The sequence below is a fragment of the Populus nigra genome, chromosome 6, assembly GCF_951802175.1.
Source record: "Populus nigra chromosome 6, ddPopNigr1.1, whole genome shotgun sequence".
NCBI classification, from domain to species: Eukaryota; Viridiplantae; Streptophyta; class Magnoliopsida; order Malpighiales; family Salicaceae; genus Populus; species Populus nigra.
This window is the reverse complement of record NC_084857.1, coordinates 12626193-12641869: the sequence shown is the minus strand read 5'-3', so window position 1 is coordinate 12641869 and position 15677 is coordinate 12626193. Positions and strand designations below refer to the sequence as shown.

General features: G+C 33.1%; 2 protein-coding genes across 2 annotated transcripts; one reads left to right on the top strand and one right to left on the bottom strand.

The window, feature by feature from the left end:
- Positions 1-336: 336 nt before the first annotated feature.
- On the bottom strand, positions 337-2214 carry LOC133696126 (probable glutathione S-transferase). The gene is made up of 2 exons (XM_062118179.1): positions 1586-2214; positions 337-872 (listed from the first exon to the last, which is right to left on the bottom strand). Exons 1-2 carry the CDS (start codon positions 1901-1903, stop codon positions 501-503), a joined length of 690 nt encoding a protein of 229 aa, XP_061974163.1. The 5' UTR covers positions 1904-2214; the 3' UTR covers positions 337-500.
- Positions 2215-7485: 5271 nt separating this feature from the next.
- On the top strand, positions 7486-10624 carry LOC133695842 (malate dehydrogenase). Its single transcript, XM_062117806.1, has 7 exons — positions 7486-7668; positions 8171-8329; positions 8464-8639; positions 8933-9210; positions 9296-9431; positions 9513-9624; positions 10277-10624. Exons 1-7 carry the CDS (start codon positions 7626-7628, stop codon positions 10369-10371), a joined length of 999 nt encoding a protein of 332 aa, XP_061973790.1. The 5' UTR covers positions 7486-7625; the 3' UTR covers positions 10372-10624.
- Positions 10625-15677: the final 5053 nt, after the last annotated feature.

The following is a 15677-nucleotide window of genomic DNA, read 5'->3' as shown; positions in this document are numbered from 1 at the left end:
TTTCAAGTTCAATTAAGTCCCCAACTTCCAATTTATGTTGCTTTTGCCCAAATTTCAATTTAATCCTCATTTATTTTATTATTATTATTTTGATTTTTTTTAATAAAGTAAATAGAGTAAAAAATTGGGTTATGACAACCTCTTTATTGGCCCCCAATTTATACACTAATTTTCAATTAGGTCATCAACCTAATTTTATGTTAATTTGATCATTAAAATACCAGAAATTCTAAATTGATTTTCATGTTTCTCGTCTAAACTTTGTAATTTATGAAATAAAAAGACGTCATCTTGTGCCATTTTTCTTAAAATAATTCCAAGAACACAAGAACTTGATTGAGGATTTCTAAAAGGATACATTTGATTAGAAAATAGGAAATGGGTAACAAGTTAGGGGCTGAAGTGAGGTTGACCCTTTATTCAACTTGTATTGCATAATATAATTCAGCTCTAAATTTATTCTGATAGGGAAACAAGCATACTTATATAGCCAATGGCCATCAAGTCCGAAACCAGTTATGAGGCCTGGAAGCAAGCTCTGTGCTTCGATTCTGGAAATAAATGATCATCTTGTCTCGAGGTGGTAAGTTTTCCTTGATCACAGGATGGTCGAGAAACTTGTTCATCCATGAAGTTGTTGCTGGAAATTGCAGAGGATTTACTATCTTCATGGACCCAACTTCTTCCCACACTGGCAGCCAGTAAGACATCCATCCCATTGCAATGTCCAGGTAGCCGATGTTCTCTCCTCCAAAAAATTGCTTCCCTTTTAGCTCTCCCTCTATCTTTTCCATGGCTTCAACGGTCAGTTTTATTGCCTTCTCCTTCTCCTCTCCCAGGGAGCACATTGCAATCCATGCACCATCCAGAATCTTCAGAAAAATAGGAAATTAATTGAAATATTGGCATTACAAAATCGAAACCATAATGTTTAATCGCACACCCACATTTGATTGTTGCGAGGATCAATCAAGAAATTCATGGAGATAAAACAATCTTTGAGATTTATTGGACCTTTTATTTTAGGTTATTTATCTCCCAATTCTCATATATTTTTGATAATGCATGTTTTTTTTTTTAAAAAAAAAATTATACTTTTTTATGATTTTGACATGGAGATGTTAAAAATATATAATAACACATGACAGACTCACATCCACTCTTCTCATCTACGTTTAAATTTTTGTTTAAAATTGGATTTTAATTGCAATAAAGTCCTGATGGCTAACATTAGAAAAAGAAAGAAAAATCAAAGTGTAATCACTAACGTGTTCCACTCAAAAATAATATTTTAAAGAAATCCCTTTTATTGCCGAACCATAGAATAATTTCACGATGTTCAATAAATAATAAAAAATGATAGATATAAGGAGAAGAGAAAAATAAAAAAGAAAATAATTTTTAATTCTATATGATTTTTTTAAATTTTTTTGATAGAATTCAATATATTTGTGTCTCTCTTCAAACTGGCATCGCAAATATCTTTCCGACACAAAATGTTAACTAATTAAATATATCAAATACTAATAAAATTAAAAATCAAGCAATTAACAAATCAAGCGAATGCTAAGCAATAATCAATCACCTTCTCTTCGGCAAATTTAGCCCAGAACCGTGCCTTAGCTCTTTCGTAAGGATCTTGAGGCATCAGTGGAAATTGTTTCCATGTCTCATCGATAAACTCAAGAATAACAAATGACTCGGCGATCACTTTCTGGCCATGCACAAGCACCGGAACTTTTTTATGGACAGGATTTAACTCCATGAGCAGAGAACTCTTGTTGAATATATCTTCCTCTATGTACTCATAATCGACACCCTTGAGCTTCAAAGCCCATTCTACCCTGCGAGCGAAGGGGCTAGCCCAGAACCCCAAAAGCTTCACCTGCTCTGTGTTTGCCATCAGATTATTTTTACCTGCTTCTTGTTCTCAGCTGCTTGCTTAGCTCTTTTATATAGAGCATGGTAGAGGAGTAGGAGTGGGCAACTTGTAATTAGTGTTGGAATTTCAAAAAGAGAGGGTTAGAGTAGAGCAATTGTTTTCTTCAACACCACCAATAGAACGCGAGGGCGTACATCAGGAGGTAGAAAAATGTGGTAACTTTGATGATGGGAGATTCTGTAAACGATTTGTGGTTTCTTGGCCTTTTCTTTCAATATCGCGTTTCTTCAAGGGAGGCGGCTCTACATGGCAACGACTAATCTATTTGTTCTTGGTATGCACATTTTCATATATTTAAATATTATTTTTTTAAATGTATTTTATTTCAAAATATATTAAATTAATATTTTTTTATATTTTAAAATTTATTTTTGATATTTACTTGCCAAAACAATCTAAAAATACTTAAAATATAATTTAAAATAAAAATAAATTTAATTTAAAAAAAAACAAGCTGGAACTTAAATTCCAAACGGGTCTAACTTATGTGTACAAGAAGCCAGACAACTATCATCCAAAAACAAACATACTGGACAACAAAACACGACCTGTCATCGATTTGAAACTGTTGACGACAGGTCGTCTGTATGGATACAAGTCCGCTGGCATTCTCACAGAGCCTAGTGCTGAGACCACCCCTGTTTGTGAATTTCTGCTATAGTATGTCTTCATTCTAGCTGTAAATTGCTTCCTAAAGTGTGGAGGAAGCTGGAAAGCAAGCTAGGGAGTCGGTGGCCACTGCTTTTCCCTTGCAAAAATAATTAAAATTAGAAAGGAAAAGTAAAGAACAGTGTGCGCAAGTCTTGCCATATCCTCACAAACTGTACGGAAAAGGTGAAAGAAATGAAATTTTCACGTGGCCGGACCATGTCTAGCATATTCAATTAAAGCCATGTTCGGTTCATTTCCAAAATTAATTGGGAAAGTTCTACTATTCAAATTCAAATAATATTGCATACCAAATGTTGGATTCCAAATGTGGTCGTGTTCGTTCCTCCATCAACATTAATCTTGTAAATGATCAAACTCAGCTCAATATCCATGTTTGAATTTTTACTTATCCTGGATTAAATAATCTATGAATTAAATTAGCTTTTTGAATGAATGGTGATTAAAACAAAGACTAGTCTTGATGTTAACGATCCGCAACGTGACTAAATTATTTTTTTATACAAAAAAAATAATATTTAGTTATTAAAATAAAGTAAGAGGAAAATTAAAAATTGATTTTATAGTTGAAATAAGTGAATGATTACAAAACTTTGAAGTAAGAGAAAAGGGAATAGTTTCATTGACAGAAACTCAGCTGCAGCAGCAATGCCGCACTCTTCATTTGTTCTTATTGTGTGTGGTCCCGCACCATGTGATGGTGGGACCACCACATTAGTTAGTAAGAGGCAGCTGGTTGCCTCTTTGAATTAATATATGGTCTGCCACTGTAGAAGGCAGACAGAGTAGAACAGAATTGAAAGAAAGCAAAAACAGAGGAGAAAAACGTGAGAAAGAAAGAAGAAGAGGCAGCAGAGTAGTCTATCTTTTTTCTTTGATTTCCAGCTCGTTCATCGTTGGATCAGGCTGAGATTTTGATAGAAGCGTCTAGACATGTTACTCTTCATTCTGAACGGTTGGATAGAAGATTGGTGGTGTGAAAGCTAGTCTTTTGATAAAAAAATAGAGTTGTTAGTGTTGTGAGCTTTTCTCAAACATTTCTCTCTTTAATCTTATTGTATTCCAAGAATAGGTTGTTCTTGATGATATATATGTTGTAGCCCTTAGTTAAATCTGAGGAATGACAATTATAAACCCATTATTTGTTGATAATGGAAGTTTTTAGATGAACTAAGGTCCCGTGGTTTTTCTCGCATTGGGTTTTCCACATAAAAATCTTGGTATTGATTTGTGTGATTGTTGCATTATATTTGTTGATTGTTTGATCCTGATTTTGATTGCACAAAGAGAAAAAAGAATTGGAACTTGTGAATTGTGAATTGATCCGGCTAGATTGGTGTCCGGTTATTTGTTCCTAGTTTTCCCAACAAAGTAGTATCAGAGCACTGGTTGTGTAGATTGAATTTCTTGTACAGTTAAAATGGAAAAAGAAGATTCGAGCATGATAAAACTTACCTCCTCTAATTATTTTTTATGGAAAACAATGATGGAGGATAACTTATATTGCAATGATCTGGCTTTGCCGCTTGAGTGTAAAGGAATAAAACCTGATGAGATGGATGAGGCAAAATGGAATGGGCTTAATAGAAAGGCGACTGCTAATGTTAAAAAATGGGTATCTTCTAAGTTCATTAATCATATTTTTCAAGAACATGACTGCTATATAGTTTGGAAGATATTGGAAGAAATCTTTGTTAAGAAGAGTGCACAAAACAAGGTTTTTGTAATTAGAGACCTTGTAAATTTGAAATACAAAGATGGTGAAGATGCTTCAATGCATATAAATGAATTCCAAGGGTTCCTAAATCAGCTGTCGTTGATGAATCTTGAGTTAGCCGATGAGATGCAAGCATTAATCCTATTGAGTTCATTACCGGATAGTTCGGAGACTTTGGTAGTGTCACTTAGCAATTCTACTCCGAATGGAAAGATCACTTTGAAGAAAGTGAAGGACGGTATCCTCAATGAAGAGAAAAGGAGGAAAATGACAAGCACTTCCGAGTCTCATGTACTTGTTACAGAAAGCCGAGGGAGAAGTCAAAATAGATTCTCTCATGACAAGCAAGATAGAGAATTCAGCAATAGAAAAAGCAAATGGAAGCTAAGAGGAAGATCTCAGTCAAGGAAGGGTTTTAAGTGTTATTATTGTGACAAGTCAGGGCATATTCAAAAAGACTGTAGAAAGTATAAAAGAGATAAAAATGGTAAAGATGAAGACAAGAATGAAGAGAATGGTACAGCTGCAGTTGTATTTGATGGTGATATTGTCATTGTTTGTGATGGTGGTTGTGTTAATTTTACATGTCAAGATAACACCTGGGTTGCAGATTCAGTAGCTTCTTACCATGTTACACATCGACGTGATTTTTACTCATCCTACACTGCTGGTGACTTTGGTCAAGTTAGGATGGGAAATCAAGGGATGGCTAGTGTTGTGGGCATTGGAGATATTTGGTTGGAAACCAATACTGGGTGCAAGTTGCTACTCAAAGATGTTAGGCATGTACCTGATATGCGCTTACACTTGATCTCTATAGGTACTCTTGATGAAGAAGGCTATCACAATTACTTTGGAGATGATAAATAGAAACTCTCCAGAAATTCTTTAATTGTTGCTAAAGGGAAGAAGATGGGTCTCTACATGTCACAAGTTAAGGTGATTAAAGGAGAGGTGAATGCAATTGAAGATTGCTCTACTGATTTATGATATAAAGAGCTTGGACATTTGAGTGAGAAAGGCCTTGTCATCCTTGCCAAGAACAACTACCTTCCATTAAAAGGTATGAATTTAAACACATGTACTCATTGTTTAGTTGGTAAACAACATAAAGTTGCATTTTAAAAATTACTTTCATATAAAAGATCACATATTCTTGATTTAATTCATCATAATGTTTGCTTTATGATTGATAAGTTTATCTGAGGATTTCTAATCAAATTAAGGAGACCGGAGACATCAAAAGCAGAATATCAGAAACACTTTTGAGATGCACATTAGGCTCTGCGAAAAGATTTTAGAAGAGTATGGATATATGCCTACAGAGGCTGTTTTACGAGCAATATTAGCCTTCATCAAGTCTGCTGCCAGTTCAGCGGCCTCAATTCCTGCTGTGCCAGTGCAATAGCTGTTACGAATTGTTTGCTTACAGCATTTGGAACCCCAAACACTAGCGTGTTTATGATTTACACATTCTCCTCGTTTGGAAGAGAGGTCTCCTTGAACAAAAAAACTAAGAAAAACACGAAGTTCAAAATCCTTTCCAGCATCCACAGATGTGAAATTCATTACAAACGGAAAGATAAACCCAGTAATGTGAGCACAAAGCATATGCAATTCCAAGAAAGGAAAGGAACGTGACTGTTTTTCACACAATGTAAAATTCTAAAAAATTTCCAGCAATCTGGTAGATGCGCAGTGTAGAAAACAGCAGAAGGAACTCGAGCAAACAAACTACTATATGTGCAAAGCACCATATCCTTGAGAAAACGGTATCAACTAATTTTTAAAATGTATTCAACTAATTTTTTTTAATATTAAAATTATAAAAAAATCTAAAAAATTAATTTAACATTTTTTTCAAACAAAAATATTTTAAAAAGCAGGATCTAAACCCCAGGTTGAATATGATGTTAAATGACGCAACATCCACATGGATGACTTGTTAAAGTGTGTTTGACAGTGTGGTAATGATTGTTTTTCAAATAACTTTTCATGTCGAAATACATGTCAATAATATTTTTTTATTTTTTAAAAATTATTTTTAACATCAGTATATCAAAAAAATCCAAAACATATAAACTATATTAAATTTTAGCAAAAAAAAAATTTAAAATTTTTTAGAAATACAACTTACACCGTGTTCTAAATGGTTTCTTAGTGTTTGTTGACTCACTAGTTGTGAAGTGTATGTTAGATAACATGATCAATGTGCTTTTTAAAAGTAATTTTTATTTAAAAATATATTAAAATAATTTATGTTTTTACATTTAAGGCAATAAAATCATCATAAAACACATAAATATATTTTTAAAACATGTATAAATAAAATTCTAATTATTGACAGACAAACTGCGCTCAACTCCATGCCCAGTCTGTTTTCTTTTGTTTTTATTATATAAGTTTATTTTTCTTCTGAAGATTGCTTTAAAAACTAAGTTTAAATGAGGAAGATGAGCATGCGACATGGTGGTGATAGAATCAGACCGAGAAGCTCCTGGTTGGGAACAAGCTGATAACTATGATATTTGATGACGATGTTTTTCCTAAAAATATACTTTTGTAAGATATGCCTTCAAGGACGCCACGTCTTCCTTAGATGATAAATTATTAAAAGTGTTGCTAAATTTAATTGTAAAAAATTATACTGTTGTGATTGTTATATGATATGGTATTAAACTATAACAAATGCTATTATTGGGCTTATGTAGTAAAATTCTTTACTATGACCACGATTTTACATCTTCATCAGGTGATCAGCAATCAAAGATCGGACCGTTGATGTACTTAAAAACCATGTCCTAGCCCTCTAGAGGATAGGTGATACGTTGACGTTTTTAACCTTATTTAAAGAAATGTTTGAAATTGTATTTTAAATAGAGTTTTTTAAAAAATTAATTTTTTTAAAAATTAAATATCTTATTAACATAAAAAATAATTTTTTTTAAAAAAAAATATTATTTTAATATATATATTTAAAAAAAAACATTTTAAAAATTAATCAACCCGTATATAATTCGGTGCAACTAACCACAGCTCAACCGAGAGCTAGCAGGGCAAACGCGTGATGTCCGCTACTTAAAATTTTTTTTAAGAAGAGAGAGTCAACAAAACGACGTCGGTCTTCCTAAACTAACAACCTTGTACATATCCTATTATTCCCTGGCATTATCCATTTCCACACGCACAAAGAACTCCTCTCGCTCAAGAGTAGCCTCTTTCCACTCTCACTTCGTTATCGACGAACGATCTTAAAAGAATCGGTTTTCCTCTCTGTGTCTCTCTAGATCTTCACCAATGGCAAAGGAACCCGCTCGCGTTCTCGTTACTGGAGCTGCAGGTACTATAACAAAACTAAAAACAAAACCTTAACTCACACTAACTTTGCCACAGATCTATCACTGATGGTTGTTATTGACGATAGACCTAGAAAAATTATTGATCTTAATCTTGTAGATATTGATCTAGTGTAACATGCTCATGACTAGATTGAGTTTTGAAGGCGAAGTTAGTTGAATCGATTATTATTATTACGTGCTTCATGTAATTAAGAGTTGGCGGTTACTGTTTGATGCGACACTATTTCAGAGTCTGTTTTAATTGAATTGCACGCTTCATTTTAATGATCGTGTCTTGATACGTGTATATCTGCGATTCAATTAAAATTATTGATTGTGATCGCTCAAGTATTATTTGCGATAATGCATAAAAAATCAAATTATCCATGTTTTTTTATATTTGTTAATTCTCATTTTGTTGATATCAATTCTTGAATGTACGCGTATAGCTATGTGATTTATAAACTGCAATGTAACAAAGTGAATGTGTGGTTGGGTTTGCAGGACAAATTGGATATGCTCTTGTCCCCATGATTGCTAGGGGAGTGATGCTTGGTCCTGACCAGCCTGTGATCCTCCACATGCTAGATATCCCACCTGCAGCCGAGGCATTGAATGGTGTGAAGATGGAGTTGGTAGATGCTGCATTTCCTCTTCTTAAAGGTATCTGCCCTTCATGTCCCTTTTCAAAATGACCAGACAAGTTGTCGAAGAATGATTTTTTTATGGTGCAACATGTGGGATTGTGAGGAATTAGTTGAACGATCACAAGATCTGACCCAAAATATTTGCAATAGGTGTTGTTGCTACAACTGATGTTGTGGAGGCCTGCACCGGGGTTAACATTGCAGTAATGGTTGGTGGCTTCCCAAGGAAGGAAGGAATGGAGAGAAAAGATGTGATGTCTAAAAATGTGTCAATTTACAAGTCACAGGCTTCTGCTCTTGAGAAGCATGCAGCTGCAAACTGCAAGGTACCGTGTTTCAAAAAATTAACAAAAAAATCTGTGTTTGGGTGCTTTGTTTAAACGGTAATTGGATTGTGTATTGTTAAATAGAAACACATGTATTTAGACTGAGAGAAATTCGAGGGATCTATTGAATTATAATGGAAATACATGTCCTCTATATTATTTTTAGTTTGAGACATCCTGTGAAATTCTAGCTACTGTTACATGTATCAAACTGAACGCGTTTAGAGCCGCATCACTTGAACAATTCAGACTTAAATTTCATTTTAATTATCGTTTCTTTTTGTTATCTTCAGGTTTTGGTTGTTGCTAACCCAGCAAACACCAATGCATTGATTTTAAAGGAATTTGCACCATCTATTCCTGAGAAAAACATTACTTGTTTGACAAGACTGGACCATAACAGGGCACTTGGTCAAATTTCAGAGAGGTTGAATGTCCAAGTCTCTGATGTTAAAAATGTGATTATTTGGGGGAATCACTCATCTACTCAGTACCCTGATGTCAACCATGCTACTGTTAAGACTCCAGCTGGGGAGAAACCCGTGCGGGAGCTTGTTAAGGATGATGCATGGTATTAATGATTGTATTTCTGTTTAAACTCTATTTTATTTTCGAAAGTTGTGGATCACAATGGTAATTGTATTTCTTGGTTTAAGGTTGAATGCAGAGTTCATTACTACTGTTCAACAACGTGGTGCTGCAATCATTAAAGCACGAAAGCTTTCAAGTGCATTATCTGCTGCTAGCTCTGCTTGTGACCACATTCATGATTGGGTTCTTGGAACTCCTGAGGTTTGACAGTGCTCTACCTGCTTTCCAATGTTAAATTAATCTTGTCGTGTTTTGTGGTATGATTTTTTTTCTTTAATGTAGGGCACCTGGGTTTCAATGGGGGTGTACTCTGATGGCTCGTACAATGTACCAGCTGGTCTAATTTATTCCTTCCCTGTTACTTGTCAGAATGGAGAGTGGAAAATTGTTCAAGGTAAGGGTGTACCAAATAAAATATCGTCACATAGCACTCATTCATCATGATTTTATGCCAATATATGAGATTATAATAGAATCAGATATTATCTATTTTAAGGGCATTTTGGTAACGTGTTTATGGATTTTGCTGGTGCTTGCATATATTTTTATGATGCAGCACTTTTGGATCTCTACAAGCCTGATCTTTTTCTTGTTTCCCATGCAGTGCACTTCTCTTTTCTGTTCAAATTTGTTATTTTCCATATTCTTAAGCAGATTTTGTGGAAGGCTTACAAAAGTAAATTTTTAGTGATGAAAAATTTATTATTAACCTCTTTCATTCTATTTTATGCTGCCACTACATCTAATAATAGGTCTTAATATACGTGAGGGAATCATGATGTATATTAATGATAGTAGAGTTTTGATTCTCTTTCTTTGGTTCCTTACCCAACCATATTGTGGTTGGAAGTATAGAAAACCATGTTTGAAACTTTTATTTCAAGGATATTCTCATCTTGTTTTTTGCACAAGCAAGCAAAATTATATGTTTTTCTTTTAATTTTGCCTTTGTACGAAAAGTTTGTAGTAATTCAGTTCATATCTATCTTGAACTTCAGCTTTCATGGATAATTACAACTGTTTTATGGCCTCATTCTGTGACTCAGGTCTTAGCATTGATGAATTCTCAAGGAAAAAGTTGGATTTGACAGCAGATGAGCTTTCTGAGGAGAAGGCTCTTGCTTACTCGTGTCTCACTTAGATGCTCGTTTCCTGTCATAGGCATGTAGTAAGTGGGCCTCTCACCTTCCAAACCAGCGGGCAGTGTTAAGTTTTTTAATAAAGCTACTGTTGTTCCTAGATGAGAGCTGCCTCTTTGGATCTTACCTTGTTAAAGACTATCATAAGATATGAGGATGTTTGAATTTTTGTGGTGTTTCATCGATTGAAATTTCAATAGTTGCATATACACTGAGTTTTCAGGGTAATTATTTGACAGCTGTTTGTGTTTTTGAGTTTTGACCTTCTTTCTCCTTTGAAACGTGATACTATGGGTACCTGTGAGATTTTCCAGACCACTGGCTGATCTGTGGTGTGACTTGGACTTGTTGGGAGAGCTGACAGTTGTGTTGGATAGTTCAAACCCTCGAATATCTGTGCCTATCCTCGTTTTTGGGAAACTGAAAATAATGGATAGCAGTAGAATTTCTTGAGCTTGATGCAAACTTCACCAGAATTCAGCTCACCTATTTTACCTCGTCCTCCTATTATTGTCGTTTTGGAACCTTGCAATCTAACGCACTTGATGACCCAAGCATGCACAGATCTGCAATTCGATGGCAGGTTCAGGTATTAAAGTTGTAAACTTAGGATTCACAAGTGTAAAAATCAATAACTAATTGTTTATTTTTCAAAACCGTAAATGATGATAAACAATCCGCACTTAAGATTTCGGTCATAATAAATATGAATTACTATCATGAATATGAATGCCATGCTTGATCTATTCTTACGCGTATGCATTGCATTGGATGAACTATTTGCGTCTTTGGGAATAATGTTTGATAGAAGATGATGTTAAATTTCCACATTTGCATGGTTTTTTATGGTGGTAAAAATACAAGGTACGTGGGTTATTTTACACTTTCCAGCAGGGAATTCTCATCATACCATCTTTTTTATTCTTTTATTTTTATCAAGAAGTGGTTGCCAATATACAGAATTTGCACCATAACCTGACCCTGGAGGAAGTGGTTGCCAATATACAGAATTTGCACCATAACCTGACCCTGGAGGTGGTATCTAGAACACTATAACCAGCCACCTGGTGAAATAGGTGGAGGTTTTTTTGACTCTAATGTGTATGATATGTTCTACTGTTATATCGCGAGGCTGGTGTTCTGGTTATAAACCGTGTACTTGATTTGTGGTTCCATGGTACAATCCTTTACGTTCTAAAGTGTAGCTAGTTTTTTTTTGTTTTTGTTTTTTGTCTGTGTTATGCCGCCGCAAGTGAGGTTAATTTTTTTAGTATATAAAAAATATATATATTCATATAATGATAATTTAAATTAATATAGGTTACTGTAACCTAAAATATGAGATTGTGATTTTTTTTTTACAAAATATTCTAATAATCTAATATTAAATAATAAAATTTTAAAAAAATTATCTAAAAGAAAACCCTTATCAAATTAGGTTCACTCATTGGAATAACAAATTAATTTTTTAAGAAATGACATAGAAAAAAATATGGAAATTAATTAAAAAAAACATTAAAAAAAATCAACTAGCTCGTAATTAGAAATAACCATATAAAACAAAAACAAAAAATATCTCCACCACTAAACTGCCATAAATATCATTATATGCGCCACCCTATCAGCTTCGTTGTCCCTAAATGATTTGAACGACACAATAGGGGGTTGTTTTTGACCACCGTAATCCTTCGCACGCTGCCCGAATTTAATGCTCTGTCAACATTTGCAAGGGTTTGATTTGATTGGGGTTTTGAATTTATCCCAGCCCCTCAATTTCATATATGAAGAGGAGGTCCGGTTTCTCAGCAATTTGTTCCATGATCATCCTAGTCTAGATTCATGGCGTGTAGATTCATGGAATTCTGACAACTCTAGCAGAAAGTTTCCGTCCTGACGCGTCCACTAGGAGTTGTTTTCCAAAAAAATTATTGTAAAAAACAAGAGTTTTGTTTGCCTCATCCAAGTTTTATATCCAATTCTTTTATTATTTGAAATAAATATATTTATTTTTTCATGGAAATATCTTTTGGGAATAAATAAGAAAATTATAGATGGAGATTACAAAACTAATTTCCAAACCCAAGATTTTGAAGGCATGGACTCATTATTCTCTTTCTCATTAAAGATTTAGAGCATATTTAAAAACGCGGAACAAATCACGTTTTTAAAAGTTTTAAATTTGTTTTATTAAAATTTAATATGATTTGAATGTTTTGGATCGTTTTGATATACTGATGTCAAAAATAATTTTTAAAAAATAAAAAAAATTATTGGCATGCATTTCGGCATAAAAAGTTATTTGTAAAGTAACCACTACCACACTATCAAACACCCTTTTAATCTCTTGAAATTAGAAAATCTATAACGATACAATGGATGCTATCCATCAAAGGGGTTATTGACCTACGTTTTGGAACTGATGTTTTATATATTTTATTTTAAATTATTTTTTAATTGTTTTGATTTGTTAATATTAAAAATAAATTTTAAAAAATATATTATTTTAATATATTTCAAATAAAAAAATCTTAAAAAAATATCTAACACATTCTCGGATAACTAAATAAGCTTTACATGGGTCTAGGAAATCAAAGCAAGCAACGCGTTTTGAAGCTTTGAATAGTCATTTTTAGTTTGCAAGGAATAGTTATTTCTAGAAGAAAATATCTTTTCCTAGGGTAAATCAGTCAATTCCTTTAAAGATCTGAATGATTGCAAGGAGAACCAATAATCGTACGGTTACAAGAATCAACTGAGGGCACAGGCTGATGCCATCATGCATTAAAAAAAGTGCTCTCCAAGTTTATCAGATTAAAAAGTGCCATGATTAACAAGTATCCTTAATGAACATCGTATTGTTTTGTTCATGGTGCATATAAATTAGTTAACCAGTCCACTGGTTTTTGACAGACTAGAAAAAAATAATCATGCCATTTCCTACCACTTTAACTGATAATAATAAAAAAAAAAAACCTAATTAAATTCAAGTTAATCAAACAAATTCGTGATGGAAGTTATGCATGTCATTGGATAAAATTATTTTTCTTTTTAGTTTTGAGCAAAATAAAAAAAAATATCTTGAATGCCATGAATGAACCTATTAAATTTGTAATTTGATTCATGAATTCAATTGGATTCAATAATTTTTTTTATCAATTTTTTTAACCCACATATAAAACAACAAAACTTAAAAAAGAAGAAGAAAAAAAAGAAGAATGCTAAGCATATTAGAAAAAAAAACTAGTCCAAGCACGTGAGGCTTGCAGCCCAACCTGCACTCCCATGCCTAGCTTTATTTTGTTTAATTTCTTAACAAGTCTGCTTGCCAAGATTTTTGTAAAATAAGATAGTAAACAACACGACATTTGCTCTGTGCAAAATCCAGTGACCAGAGGTGGCTGGAAAAATAAGGTGTCAGATTTTTCCTTTAAAAAATTATTTTAATCTATTTTTTGATCAAAAACACCATAAACATCTTGATAAATCTACAATGACCTCAAAAATACAAAAAAAAAACTCAAAAATCTAAAATCAACATGTCTCCAGAAACATTTACATGGTCAGATTTGTCTTTTCGGACAAGTAAAAGGAAAAAAAACACTTAAATTAAACTCTTTTCATTAAATAAAACTCATTGACATCAATTTTAATCATTTTGATGGTTGAAATCTTTGTCAACGATCACTTTCTCTCTCTTTATCGGAATCTGACAGCCCTCTCTCTCTCTCTCTCTCTCTCTCTCTCTCTCTCTCTCTCTCTCTCTCTCCTCTAACAAAAAAATAATTGAAAAATGAGGGAAATAAATTTTGGTATTAAAATTGAATTTCTAAAAACTAAAATGATCGATCACCTGTAAACTGAAAAATATAAAAGACCAAAATAAAATTTTGTATAAAGCTTAAAGACGCCATCTAATTCACTTGTTTTTTTAACTTTGATCTTCTATCTTTCATTTCAACTCTCTTTTTAAAACAAATTTATCATTGAGTGCTAATTTGAGCTTAAAAGAATTCAATTGTACAAACAAAAATTTTAATAATCAAATTAAAATTTTTTTTAAAAAATATTATTATAATTCATAATGATTCGTGAGAGAATGTAAAATAACTTAAGCTACAGTGAAAATTTCGCAAGTCATAATAATAGTATGTACATGGCAACACGTCAAAGTTTACTGTATTAGTTCCATTTTTAGTCTATGAATTTTGGAAAATTCAGAATTTAAGGCAGAGGAGTTATGTAAATTAAGAGCTTGTTTGTTTTTGTATTTTAAAAGTATTTTAAAAAAGTTTAAATTTTTTTCCTTCCTTCAAAATAATTTTTTTGTGTCTATAAATTGTTTTAATATCAACAATAATTTAAAAAAATAAAAAAATATTATTTTAATATAATTTCAAATAAAAAATATTTTAAAAAGCAACCGCGACTACACTCCCATCTAGTTTAACCGCAAGAGTGCATCCAACCTCTTTTTTTCCCAATTGTTCTTCCCTTCCTTGGTAGTTTCGATGTAAGGGACAATACAGTACCAAAAATATTCAAATTCATTGTCCATTGAACAGATCCGACTTAAATTAAGGATCACTTGGGTAATAGTTCAAGACTCTCACTTAACCAAAAAAATATTAAAAATAAATAAAATATATTTATCAATTATGTTTTATGAAAAGAAAATTACTCATACTTAACAAAATGCTATAAATACAAAATAAAGATTGTCCATAACTTCACTCCTTAAACATATATAAAAAATAAAAATATATATATATATACTTATTTAATATTTTAAAAGACCTCATTATAGTTCTGCTCTGCTCCAAATAGTTTACCTCTGCGAATTGCCTTGGTAAATTATTTTATTCCCTGAGATTTAGCGAAAAGGTGGTGTCAAAATTTCATGTCGTCATCAATATCTGGAACGTAACCAGCACCCTGCTGGTTCCATAGTGTCTGCTGAAGGGAATGGAAATTGTAAGTCGTCTAGAAATTTTGATGGCATGCTGGAATTCTCAAACACTTGTGGTTCTGACCAAGAATTTTCATCAATCACTGGATAAATCTCGGATGAGTCCATGTTTTCAAATTTTTTTTTTTGATTTACGTGGATGTCCAGGGCCACTTGCGCGCAACACGACTAATCCCACGACCCACTGAACACCCTGCAAACCCAGTGAGCATGTAAGGCACCACGGGGGTGACAGGCGTGCACATGAGAACTCGAACCCAGGAGCAGCAGGAGAAGACAAGCCCCTCTCACCGCCAAGCCAAGACCCTCAGTGCCCATGTTTTCAACTTTTTTTTTAAAAAA